This window comes from Pollachius pollachius (assembly GCF_949987615.1).
Source record: "Pollachius pollachius genome assembly, chromosome: 19".
NCBI classification, from domain to species: domain Eukaryota; kingdom Metazoa; phylum Chordata; class Actinopteri; order Gadiformes; family Gadidae; genus Pollachius; species Pollachius pollachius.
The window spans coordinates 8,402,552-8,416,174 of NC_136952.1; the positions used below are offsets into that span (position 1 = coordinate 8,402,552).

General features: G+C 44.9%; 1 protein-coding gene across 1 annotated transcript; it reads left to right on the forward strand.

Annotated features, from left to right (window-relative positions):
* The first annotated feature begins 543 nt into the window (after positions 1 to 543).
* LOC307090608 (zinc metalloproteinase-disintegrin-like atrase-A) lies at positions 544 to 10,513 on the forward strand. Its single transcript, XM_079757343.1, has 23 exons — positions 544 to 631; positions 795 to 901; positions 1,105 to 1,178; positions 1,328 to 1,403; positions 1,525 to 1,601; positions 1,799 to 2,060; positions 2,261 to 2,326; positions 2,452 to 2,514; positions 2,781 to 2,950; positions 3,057 to 3,138; positions 3,247 to 3,389; positions 3,705 to 3,891; positions 4,245 to 4,337; positions 4,653 to 4,851; positions 5,605 to 5,710; positions 5,788 to 5,956; positions 6,067 to 6,147; positions 6,477 to 6,561; positions 7,014 to 7,131; positions 7,568 to 7,727; positions 7,877 to 7,921; positions 8,050 to 8,100; positions 8,281 to 10,513. Exons 1-23 carry the CDS (start codon positions 592 to 594, stop codon positions 8,737 to 8,739), a joined length of 2,913 nt encoding a protein of 970 aa, XP_079613469.1. The 5' UTR covers positions 544 to 591; the 3' UTR covers positions 8,740 to 10,513.
* The last annotated feature ends 3,110 nt before the right edge of the window (positions 10,514 to 13,623 follow it).

Genomic DNA, 13,623 nt, shown 5'->3' on the forward strand with positions numbered 1-13,623 from the left:
TCACAAAACATTTGGTTTTTAACGCATTTAATTCCGTGTCGCTATTATTTGAAATGGACTGAATTTGCTAAATATATCCGGTTCACTTTGAAATTTTAAGCGTCCGTTTAAAACATGTCGGTGAAAACGATCTCGTCCGGAGCAGATACAAAAGTTGCGTAGCCTACCTTTTCATAAGGAGGTACTGTTTTTTTAATAGCTCTACATTAATTATTTAATTCAACCTCGATCTATGCGGTCGTTTTTCTTGGATGGCCAGCAAGGAGGATATCCACACACGACCATCGATGCCACCCTGCGCGGCGTTTGTTTATTCCGCAGATACCGACTCAACAACACTGAATTACCGTAATGCCAAGTGTGACTATTTTAATACCACTGAAGGGATGACCATATCGGGTCTTTCCGGCGTCATGTGGGACCATGATAAAAAAGGGTGTTCCTCTTACGCTTTGAGTCGTCGCAAATTGGCAGTAAACAGGCGGGGTTAACTGGAAGTGTATTTTCTTGCGTCTTATATATCCATTAGTGCTGGACCACTGACCGACATAGATGTCCGCATAATAGTGTTGGTGGGCAAGAGGACGGACCATGAAGGAGAACAGGGCATTTTTACTATGGATTACAACGGGTAAGAAAGACATCCCGGCGCGTTTATAGGTCGATTACTTTATCTTTATGATAAAACCTGGCATTGGAAAAACTTTAAAAAAAACAACTTTGATCAATGGCCGGCAATGTGTAATTTGGTATGAAACTAACTGACAAACTTGTTTTAATTGTTGTGTGTCAAGTCTCTCTTGTAGAGTGCACACGAATACTGTCACATGTGGAGCGTTACGATGTTATGGTACCTCAAAGGCTGCACACCAGAGAAAAGCGGAGTCTCTTTACTGATCGGGTGGGCTAAGATTACAAATTATATTAATATTAATAACAAAGTAGTGGTAATATAAGCAAAAATAAATATATATCGTTTAAAATCTGACGTTTGGTGGAGTTTCTCTTTTTATTAATCGGGACTCATCACATCAGTCAATTGAGTATGCACAATTATCCTGCACATTTTTTCTTTGAAAAAAATGCTACTTATTTTGTTTCCAGCTCTACCCTGATGTGCTAGGATATGAATGGACCATTGATGGAAGGAACCACACAATTCATCTCGAGAAAAATAGGTGATAACCTTTGTATTCCACTAGATATTTTAATATAAATGATAATGGTGCACAGAACAAACACATCTACGTTATCACACAAACATGCATACCAATAATGAAAGCCACGGCTACACTAACACAATACAACATCATTGTTTTGCTTGCAGCCATCTCCTTGGTAGAAATTACACTGAAACACACTATCTGGAAGATGGAAGTCGTGTTACGACCGCGGGCAGTCAGGTGAGAATATCAAATGTCCTACATAATTTTTTAATATAAAAGACGTCTCCCTCGATTAGCCTTCACCGTGTTCGCAGAGAAACAGATAATCGTAAACATTTTTCTAATGCTTCTTCCCTAGGACCACTGCTATTACCAGGGCCACATCGAAGGCATAATGCACTCATCAGTCAGTGTGGACATCTGCCGTGGCATTAAGTATGTATGAATCACATACTGCCTACGTCAGCGTACCTCCTCTATGATTTACTTTAATATTCAGCACCATCTTTAAGGTTATTCAATGTCACTGTGAGCTCTGTGACGTTGGCATGAGGTCACTACCATGACTCACTGACACTGACGGTGTGTGTGTGTGTGTGTGTGTGTGTGTGTGTGTGTGTGTGTTTGTGTAGGGGCTTCATAAGAGCCAGGCAGCAGGTGTATTTCATCGAGCCCCTGGGAGGCAGTGAAGATGGGGATCACGCTGTGTACCGACCCGAGCACCTCATTGTCAGCAGTAGCAGTAGTAGCAGTAGTAGCAGTAGTAGCAGTAGAAGCAGTAGTAGCAGTACTAGTAGTAGTCCTGGATCCGGATCCTCTTCCAACTCAGAGGATTATGCGACAGACCAGGACCTTGGACCCAGGCTATCAGGTCTCTTCAAGTCCAAATCCTGGGTAACAATTCTGATCTTACTTTTTTGCTTTGCTTTTGAGCAAATTATCAGCATTCACTATTATCAGCATTATTAACTTAGCATGCTTTATTAACATAATAATGCTAGGTTTAACTTCCAGGTGAATAGCATCAAGGGGAAGTGAACAAATCTTCAACCAAATGTAGTCAAACAGAGCAATGTCTTTCTGTGTCCGTTTAGAAAAGAGATCAAACTCCCAGCTCCCTGCGGTTTGTGGAGTTGATCGTTGTCGTCGACAACGCAGAGGTAATCCAACCCGACCTTGAATCCCTGAATCTTTAAACACATTTCAACACACTAAACTCCGAAAAGCTTTGCTGTATGATTTGATCGAATGATGATGTTTATAATCTTTCCTTTCCTGAAATTAGTATAGTATATTTGGAAGCCAGACAGAAGCCCGGGTTTTAGGAGCTGTAAATCACATTGACAAGGTAATTACTCATGAATCACATCTGGCTTATTCATGAAGAAACGGTTTCTATGATTTATCTTTTATCTGTTGACGTTTTGTTGGATGTAATCCATTATTCTGATCCAACAGCTTCACTGAAGTGTATTTCAATCATTCTCTCTCTCTCTTGCTCTCTCTCTCTCTCTCTCTCTCTCTCTCTCTCTCTCTCTCTCTCTCTCTCTCTCTCTCTCTCTCTCTCTCTCTCTCTCTCTCTCTCTCTCTCTCTCTCGCTCGCTCGCTCTGAAGCTGTACCAAACGCTAGGCATTCGCATCGTGCTGGTGGGTCTGGAGATATGGAACAACAGGAACTACATCGACCTAGATCCCAACTCAGAGACCACCCTGGACCGGTTCCTTCTGTGGCGCCAGACCGACCTTCTGAAGAGGATACCACATGACAACGCCCAGTTTGTCACGTGAGTTTTCTTCGAACCATCTTCCCTGTGGTCAATAGTCCATCGTGTCAGTATTATGGTACTGGTCTCATTGACCTCAATGCAAACTTTAAACTCTTCTTTACAGTGGCATCGATTTTGAAGGCGACACCGTCGGTTTGGCAAACAAGTTTGCCATGTGTACGGGAAATTCAGGTGGCGTCAATCAGGTATTACGCAACAACCACGGCAAACTTTGCAAAACACTTAGGCGTTACGGCATTACTTTTGTAATACTCTTTGCAAGAGAAAAAAACTAAATTTTTTTGGTTTCCCAGGATCACCATGACAACCTGATTGGCCTGGCGTCCACCATTGCCCATGAGATGGGTCATAACTTTGGCCTTTCCCACGACTCACCAAAGTGTATGTGCAAATCGTCGCTCATCGGTGGCACCTGTGTCATGGCCGACAAGCTCAGGTGAGGCTCTCTGCCTCTCTGCAGAACGAGAAACATGTTCAGAGCAATGCGCTCATGTTCGCTCATGTTATATGTCCCCTCAGATCTATACAGTAAACCATTATCAGCAAAGAAGTTGAATTACGATGTGCACTGTTTCCAAAACACATTGGGATAGCTTCAAAAGAAAAATCTGCGTGACAACATTCTATTATATCACTCTTGACATTTGTTTGTTTATGTGTGTGTGTTGGTGCGTGCTTGCATGCGTATGTGTGTGTGTGTGTGTGTGTGTGTGTGCTTGCATGTGCGTGCACATGTGTGTGATCCTCTCAGAAAAGGATCCCTGGCCTTCCCCGAGTTCTTCAGCAGCTGCAGCGAGGTGCAGCTCGCCGAGTTCCTGGAGAGAGCTCAGCCCAACTGCCTGTCCAATCCCACCAGCGCCAACACCATCGTCATCGGCCTGCGCTGTGGGAACGCCATACTGGACCCGGGCGAGGACTGCGACTGTGGCACCGCAGAGGTAATAGTGGTCAAATAAAGACTTTGCCTAGTTAAATATACTCCTCAGTCATGAATACGTGGCATTATCTCTGTCAGGGTGGGAATGATGGGTATTTTTATCGATGGAATGTATGAGACGTGCAGGAGAGGATGAGGTCATGCTAAAGGAGGACCCCTCCCCTAATGGTGCGTATCCTCTTTGGTTCAAATGCTTGTGTTTTGGTTTCGGAAATCTAGGCCACTAACGACGAGTGTGTGGCCGCTGGCACCTTCAACGGGGGGAGGGGGGTCATCTTCTATTTAACCAGACGTGTAACACTGGGACACAGATGCACAACCCTGCTCACACGAGTTTGTTTTTTCGTCCTCCAGGAGTGCAGGAATCCTTGCTGCGACGCAACGACGTGTCGTCTGATCATGGGCTCCCAGTGCGCTAATGGAGAATGCTGTACCAACAACTGCCAGGTACCATGCCCCACCCCTGCTCTCCACTAGCTGGACCCGTCCCTCACACAGAAACACATGTTTTCACATGTAGTTGGCCACAAACAGAATTCAGTCCGTTCATGAGATGTGTTGAGAAAAAGTGTCGACAGTGCATTCTTTCACCCTGGCCAAGCGCTATTGCTGGCGTTACAATTTCTCCAGAAAGCCGCTACGGTATAATGCTATTTCTAGCCCAGGAGCTGAGTCGGTACCAATTATGCGCTCGGGAAGTAAATAGCGCTTCGTTAGTGTTACGTAACGCCTTCGCTCTTCTCTCCCTTAACCCCATCCAAGTTCAAAGAGGTGGCCAGCGTGTGCCGGGGGGCGGCCGATGAGTGTGACCTACCCGAGTACTGCACCGGCCAGTCGGAGAACTGCCCTGAGGACAGCTTCGTGATGAACGGGAAGCCCTGCCAAAACCAAGACCGCGGCTTCTGCCACGACGGCCAGTGCCCCACTCACAGCCACCACTGCTGGAGGCTGTTTGGACCAGGTACCCTCAGGGCTTGATGCCTTTGAGCAAGACGAACCCTTTGAGGTTGAGTTGTTGTTAGCGGCATTTTACTGGAATGGCAGCCGGTCGCGGCGTTTTACACTCTGAGTGGAATTACGGAAGAATGGATTGTTTGGTCTCAGGACTAAGCATGAGTTTGTGCCGCTTGTCACAAAACTTTTTGTGTTACGTAATTGACCTCAGCAGGCAACCGAGCAGGAAACGAGATACTCTGTTGCACGGGAAACACAGCAGTTGAAAAACGTGCTGGAGAATTTAGAGGATGTCATAATTTTTATTTTCATAAATCAAGCAGAATTTTTTTTTTACTGTTACTGCAGCATGAAATATCTAAAGAGGTGCTTTTCATTTTGGATCAAATCTGCTATCATATCCTGTAGGACCGAACAGTGAAATAAAAAAATAGCGACATTTTAAAATGGCCAATTGCAATGCCTGAATCTCAGGAGCTGAAATTGGAAAATGTTCATTTCCAACCCCATTATAAATGAAGTACTGCAGAGCTGCAGAGATGCCCTGGGCAACATACATTTTTCTCTGGATGTAAGAAAACATTTGGCACAGAACCCAACAAATTAAAGATGTAGCGCAAAAAAGTGCAATCCTACTAATAGTGAATCATACAATAGCTATCACCACCATCACAGTATGATTTTAATCTTTCACCATGCGGCCCGGGCCCAATATCCTGTGTAACACACCGTGTCTCCGTCCCATCTGTCCCGGTCATAGCTGCCACAGTGGGATCAGAGAGCTGCTTCGACCTGAACATGAAAGGGCAGAACGAGGCCCACTGTGGGAAGAACAGATATGGCGGCTACATCCCCTGCACCACCAAGTACGTAATCTCTCGTCCGGTCACGTATGCGCAGGACGACACAAAGCTGACGCTTGTATACTTCTTCCCACTTTCAGCAATGTAATGTGCGGCTCCATCTTCTGCGAGGGAAGCGGCGACTCCATCACGGGGAAAAAGGCGGTGTTCACCAGGCCGGGCAAGGCCCAGTGCCTGGTGGTGGTGGACGACGAGGGGAGCCGGCACCTGGACATGGTGCCCGCCGGGAGCAGATGTGGACACAATAAGGTAACGCAGAGGGGGGCTGAGGCTAGTCTTCCATCATAGTGAGATGGTGGCTCACGATCCACCAGCACGCAAACACAATGTGACTCATCTCCGTCTCGTCTCTCCCCAAGGTCTGCATCAACAACCAATGCGTGGACACGTCGGTGTACGGACTAGAGGACGATTGCTTGAGGAAGTGCAACAAAAAAGGGGTAAGCATCAGGCGAGGAAGGAAGGAGAGAGAGAGAGAGAGAGAGAGAGAGGGAGAGAGAGAGCGAGAGAGAGAGAGAGAGAGAGAGGGAGAGAAAGAGAGAGAGAGAGAGAGAAACACAAGACACAGACAGACTGACACAGACAGACAGACCGACACGGACAGAAAGACAGACTCAGACAGAAATACTGACTCAGACAGACAGACTCAGACCAACAGACTCAGAAAAGGACTCAGACAGACAGACAGACAGACACAGAGCGACAGACACAGACAGCCTGACTCAGACAGACAGACAGAGCTGATTTTCTTGCTTTTTTCCACTTCCAGGTGTGTAACCACAAGAAGCAGTGCCACTGTGATCCAGGCTGGGCGCCGCCTTACTGCGAAGAGCAGTACTACGACCTGCATCAAGGTAGAGACCTCCCCGTCCCTCCGCGGTGGGCCTACTGCATGTCGTATGTGGACTGATTGACAGCGGAGGACAGGAACCTGTAGAAATATACTTGCTCCCAAAACAAATATTACGTTTGGTAAGAGGAGAATAATAGGTAGTGAGTAATAAAAGTGTATTGGCCTCCACTCTACTTAAAGAGTTAAAACGACATTCATTAAAAGAATAACGATGAGTCAATCCCAGGGGTTGAACCTACAGAAACCCTATTGGTTAAACTGGAGAGCAACCTTTCCTCCTTCCACCTGAACCGCCACAAGGAACTGGGAAATGGACTTTCACTTTTCTATCCATGTACAGAAAATAATCCCTAAAACTAAAACCAATGACAAAGACATGACACTTAGCAAGAGTTGATAGCAGAGACCACAACTAACTAACCGTTGCTAACTGGTGTTTCTGTGGTTCCCCAGAACAAAGCAACTTGATCGCTGGTGTGGTTTCAGCGGGCATTTTCTTGGTGTTCATCGCCGTGGCGATAGGACTGATGTGCTGTAAGAAGGACAGGAAGGAAAACTACCCTTCCAAAAGGTAAGTGTGAGCATGCACGGAGACTCACACACACACACACGCACACACACACACACATACACACACACACACACGCACACACACACACATAAAGGCTTGTGAAATCACGACTGAAGGTCATAAAAAACAAAGGAAGAAAAATCTTTAGTTCTCCAGTGGGGGATGTTTGGAAAAGCTCGGGAATAGTTTTGTTTATTGTTCTTGAGTCAAGGTTTTGTAACCCTTTGAGATCCATTTATTGTGAAACCCAGTCTTAATTCATAAGAGATATACATTTAAAGTAATAGATGTACAAAACATTTAATAACACACATAACACACTTCAACCTAACAAATGGGTATAATAGCATTTTTGAATTCACAAGCATCGTATTACCACAATACTACATTTGTCCACATGGCCCGGCCTTAACGCTCGGTACGTCCGTGTTCGCAGGAAGGTCCACTACACTCCGGGGAAGCTGAACCCCATGTTCCAGGAGCAGGTCTCTAATGGCAAACTGCAGATCAGCGCGCCTACCTTCATGGACAGCACAGCCACGCACGCCTGCACCCCTCTGTTTGTGGGTGGGGTCCCCTGCCGGCCCGCCCCACAGGTACAGCTAACCGTAGTTTGTACAAGTAGTTAATATTACTAGTAAACACAATGTTTGTATTGCCGGATAATGGCGTTAACCATAGACACGTGTTAACAGTTGAACAATGGGGAACAGAATTGTTTTTTTGACATTGTTCTCTCTTTCAGCCGCCACAGAAACCAACAGAGTCGAACGCTGCTCAATCTGAGGCGGTATGTTGTCGTCTCTCTCCATCATTCGTCCCAGTTTACTTGTTGATGCAATGTGTCTGTCGTATCTGATTTTAATCATGTTTGCTCAATGAAATGGAACTGGAAAAGGAATGTTTATCTTTCCGCAGCTGAAAACAGAACCTCCTCGTAGATCCCCTCCGCCCTTGAATAGCAAGCAGGTGAGTCACTGAACCAAAGAGAAACGCTGCAGTAATCTTCTTTAGTCTCTTTATCTCATTTCTGGAGAAAAAATGGTCCCCTACCAAGAAAAGCTAAAGTGGAGCCTGTCTATTTCAACAAAGACGCCATTGTGTGTTCAATTGTATTATACAAACCCGACCTTTTCAACTCCTTCACAGTGTTTACCATCCAAAACGATTGCGCCACCAGTGATGACCTCAGAGAAGTACAGCCCTTCTCCTGATCACTCAATAAAGTCCAGCCCTTCTCCGGTATTGTCCAGTCCATCACGGGTCTCTTCAGCCAAGCCCAGCCCCCCACCGACCCCGTCAGCAAAGCCTACTCCTTCTATATACCGTCCAGTCATTTCCAGTCCACGACTAGTTCACCAAGTCCACTGCAGTCCTTCTCTGGTCCGGTCCAACCCTCCACCCCCAGTCCCCCCAGTCAAACCCAGTCCTTCTCTGGTCCGGTCCAATCCACCACCAGTCCCTCTGGTGAAGCCCAGTCCTTCTCTGATCCGGTCCAACCCTCCACCACTCCCCCCAGTCAAGCCCAGTACATCTCCTGTCCGTCCAGTCAAATCCAGCAGTGCTTCCCCCATACCTCCAGTGAAGCCATCCTCTTTCAAGACATGAATGTCCACAGAGGTGTGTCTTCATCTCAGTGAGTGATGCTGCTACTCCGTACGGTTCCATGTATTTAACCCCCTTATAGATTGTGTTGTATAGCCTCTCCTTGTGGCCCAGAAAGGCTTCAAGGCCGGGTGGACAAAAGGCAGGACCCAGGGTTCTCAAGAAGAGCTTCCTGTGAGCAGCACCAACAGGAAGTCCAAATAAGTCTTCTATGACTTGCGCTTATGCAAACATTGTGGAACCTATTTAATGATGAAGACTGATTTGCTTATTTATTTAAGAAGAGGAGAAGAACGTTCCTTTTGAATAGCCGTCTTTGATACGCCCCTCTTTGCACCTTTTTTAATGAGAAAGGAGACTCTTTCATACATGTTATTTCTTCTGCTCATTTGGTTCAAACAGCAGTCTGTGCCTTACAAAATCTACTCCTTGCTTCTGCAGACGTGCTTCTACACTTCCTAAAACTCAATGGTACCGGCGTTTTTTGCACTTTTCTCATGAAATAATTTATTAATTTGCCCTAACCTTTAAAGCATTGCCATCTCTACTTGTGTTGCAACTATGCCTTCATGACTTGGTGGCAACTAGACAAACCTGATAAACCAAATCGTCCGTGTTCTGGCCGCCAGCGGCCTATTGGTCTGGGTAGTATAATGATCATGAGCTCCACGCCTGAGAAGGACCATAGAGCTTCCAGTACAGTCACTTCAGTGTTATTGCTAGATGCTCCACAATAGAGCAGTGTGTTTATATGCAGCTATATATGCCTCATGTATGTACGTCTATACAGATGAGAAAATGAATGTATTTACGGGGGAAAACAACCAGACTTGAAACACTTGAAAATCTTTGCACACCTCGGCAAAGGGCCGGACGTGCGAGACACGGGAAAAACGATTTACATGAGGAGCACTTCAGCACTGCTTCAGTCGTGTTATAAAGTTGACTCATTGATAAATCGTAAAAGTGCATTTTCTCAAACATTTTTTTGTTAGTCTCAAAGGAGCTCTGATTTCTTTGTAAATCACCAGTTTGTACATGTGTGTTTTGTACTAAAGAGTCAGTATTTAGTCAACATTTTGTCAATTCGGAATTGAATGATGTGTTACATTCAGGGTTGGCTAGTAACACTTCACATGTTTTAGCCTTCATCCAGTATTCTGCATTCCTTTGCTTCATACCTTTCCAGTGGGAGTATATAGTGTTAAGTGCATATCAAAGGGTGGAAAAGCCAGTGTTCCAGTGTGTACTTCACTGCATAAACTGTTTCTTCTCATTACAGTTTTGCAACCCGTAATGTAAACACGAGACGAAGTAGAAGTCGATATAAACAGTACTGCTTGTGAAAACAGAATCAGGTCTTCATCTGCTGGGAGAAACAGATCTGAGGCTCCTTGAGCCATTGATCAATTTCTATTGCATACACCAATGTCAAATGTAATTGTTATTGTTTCATAACCCGACGAGGCAAGAAGGTGTATGAATGCAACCTTGTGTCTCAAGTACAGCCACTGCTAATGATTATGACAACCCTATGGTCTCAAAGAGTCCTCACCGTGTGACAAGCTCATGGGCTGCATAGGGATTACAACAGCAGTTTTACATTTTTCTTTGTAGCCCGCTAAACAGTGATCCACATCCTTATCCGTTTCAAATTCTTTTTCCCCATTACAGCTGTCCAAATAAGGACAGGACATAGATGGATAGACAATGATGTGCCTTAACTCAACTGAGCACAAGCGAGAGGAGTATCTTGTGCGCCAATGTTTTATTGTATTACTGCATAAATTCAACTGAAGTGAAACATTTTGCAATGGAAATAAAAGATGATATCTCTTACAATGTCTAAGCATTTTTCCTGCTGTAAGGACGCATGGCTTCCCTCGGTATAGCTCTATCTCACCAAACAGCTCACTGAAGACTTGGCCAAGTTACAAGTAAGAGCGGAGTCCTTATTTACAGGCGTCTGCAGAGTGAGTCAAGGAAACAGACTGGGAAGCAGGCACAGTGAGTCAGCTCCCCGCTTGTCTGCTCAACCACAGACTTGTGCAGGAATAGCAGGAGTTCTTCATTATCAACATGGGCACAACGTATAGGGTTACATTGTCCCACAGACAATACAGACAATGGGTTAATGGCTTGGGACAAAAGTGGGGTTATATAGGTTAAAATAAACTCAATAAAAATAAAAAGTCACCCTGAAGGGCAGAGTTTGCGTTTTCAAAATGGAAAACAGACATGATGTTGTCTGGTACCTAAATGAAGATGCAGTCTTATGTCACTTAGCAGTGTGGATCTTCTATGGTCTCTTGTGATGCTCAGGCCAGCAGAGGTTAAATGCTAGACGATGTGTTCCACTGTGGAATACAAAGCTCCCTCTGAACTGAGATCTCTATTTTCCCCACGTGCACAACAAACAACCATGGTCTAGACCAGTTTACTAAATGGAAAATTCTCTGAAAACACGATCATGTTTGAACAATTTGAAAAGGAGAAATGCACGTTTGTCTCTGAAAAAAAAAAAAGAAAAGAGGGAAAAACCTCAGCCAAGGCCTTATTTCCCCTTTCTTGTAGAGCCAAGTTGTATTTCATTGGAACACTTTGAAAGGAAAAATAAGAAAGGGTTTTATGGTTTGTGTTTTTGGTCACAATTAATACACAGACAAAAATGAAATCAGCTGTCAGCCAAATATGGGCGTGTGAGTTGCATTGTATGGAATGCAGGGCCCATGTAGGGGGTTGTAATCATACAAGGAATCTGACTCATTCACAAAACCACATCTGAACCTCATGTTAAAGAGTAACGTCATCTTAAGACTGTCAGACTTGTTTTACAGGACAGCAAGGTCCCAACTAGTTTTATAGCCTGACCATGCCAGAGTATCACAGCAGTAACAGGTTAAGAAACTTTGAATATACAAAGTTGTTATATTCTGCTGCCTTGGATTGCAGGTCTTGCAACACCAGACATCGAAAGCACAAGAGTTTCCACAGAAAATAACTAACCCCTGACGGCCATGTAAAACGAAGAGCAGACTGAGAATCTGATCGACCCCCACTGGGGTTTATTCGGATCTTAATTAAGGGCTATTTTTGGAGGTTTAACAGGATCCTAACAGTATGTTCCATGGCTTACAGATTGTTCTACGTCTAACAGTATGTTCCAGGCAAATTCAACAAGAGATTGTAACAGTGACGCATGTGGTGGGATAAGGTATGTCCTGCAGTGTCTTTCTGACACACACACACACACACACACACACACACAAACACACACACACACCAGGCCTTGTGAAATCCCGACGGAGGGTCATAAAAAACAAAGAAAGACAAATGTCTAGTAGTCCAGTGGGGGATGTTGGGAAAGCTTGGAGATACTTTTGTTTATTGTTCTTGATGCAAGGTTTTGTTTCGTAAAGCTTTACTTTATATGTGTGCGTGTGTCTCTCTCTCAAACCTGTGGGTCCAGACTGGACACCCTGACTGGGACGACACTCACATCCACCTTTTCCTCTGATACAGTAACACACATGTACAGACCGCTTCTCTGACTACATAACCCAAATAATAAGTAACCCAAAACCCCTTCATGACTCGTGGAAGGCGTGATTCACGGCTGTTTGTGCAGCTGTGGTTACCGCAGCAGGGAAGGAAAGTAGCAGAAAGCAGGAACCCAGTGAGGCCAGCCCTACACAACTGTCCAGGAGAGTAGGACAGGTCACGGGAAGGAAAAGGTGAAGAACAAAGCCTGGATCAATGACTCACAATCCATCCCGCACTCCAATTTCCGAAAGTTTCCCTTTGGGGATTAGTAAAGTCTTTACTTACTTTCTGACTTAGAGGCTTACTCCCTCACCATGCCAGCTGGGACAAGCCTTAGAAAGCTACAGCTCAGCAAATATTTGCTGGCCCGAATGATAGTTGGGTTTTAAGGTTTGACTTTGTTTGATGAATGAATGAAAACCCAGCAACAACTGCTTTTGACCCTGCTTTTCACCTAGCTGCTGAACAGCATATACCATCATCACTGAAGACAAGAGGAAAGTTCTCTTTGGGACAACAGGGGATCATGCCAAAGTCTTTTTTTATTGTAATACCAGGCAATGTGATTGACAATGAGAATCTTAGAAATGAAACAAACACTCATCGGCTGACGTGTTTGACCACACGGATAACATTTGAATGTAGAAGAAAAACCGAAATAGCATGTTACTTAAATACAAAAATATTTTTCTTCTTCTCTCTATCGCACCCTAACTTCATAAATACACCTCGGAAAAAAGCGTTGCCACGGCGTGATCACGTATGACCGGTCACTCCGAACAATTCCTGTCATTCCCAGGGGCGCTCCGCAATCAAGTGGATCTGTTTCCAGATCCATTTATTCTCATTGGGAGATGAACACACAGAGCCGATCATTGTGCGTTGAGGGTGAACCCGGGCCGTGGCAAACCTTCTACATGGACGCCGTCCTCCAGTGACATGGGGGGAATGTGCAACAGAACCGAGCGTGTGACAGTGCGACTCCAGAAGAGACAAATGTACAGTATAGACATTGTATAAACACACAAAGGGCCACGCATCCCCTCTCCCTCCCTCAGCAGATATAGTCACGATGACCATTAGAATAGTTAGAAAAAAAAAAACTAGAACACAGACATATCATCTTTATCACTTTAAATGAATATTATCGTAAAAAATATATTAACTTGGGACATGGGTGCGAACAGTGTTCCGTCTCGTATGTGGGCGGTCGTTGGCTGAAGCCCCAAGAGGCTACATGGTTGGCCTAGCTAGCAACAGGCCGTGACGGCAGCAGCCCTGCGTGTCTCTTCACAGGGATGGGGAACGCATTGGGTGTGTCAAAGTGCAGATTGTAATTTCCCC

Excerpts from the sequence above, each read along its gene's own strand:
- LOC307090608 (XM_079757343.1), top strand. The coding sequence starts at position 592 with ATGAAGGAGAACAGGGCATTTTTACTATGGATTACAACGG. Across the intron at positions 632-794 it reads TTTACTATGGATTACAACGG|TCTCTCTTGTAGAGTGCACA; the intron begins GTAAGAAAGACA and ends TTGTGTGTCAAG. Across the intron at positions 4,338-4,652 it reads GCTGTACCAACAACTGCCAG|TTCAAAGAGGTGGCCAGCGT; the intron begins GTACCATGCCCC and ends ACCCCATCCAAG.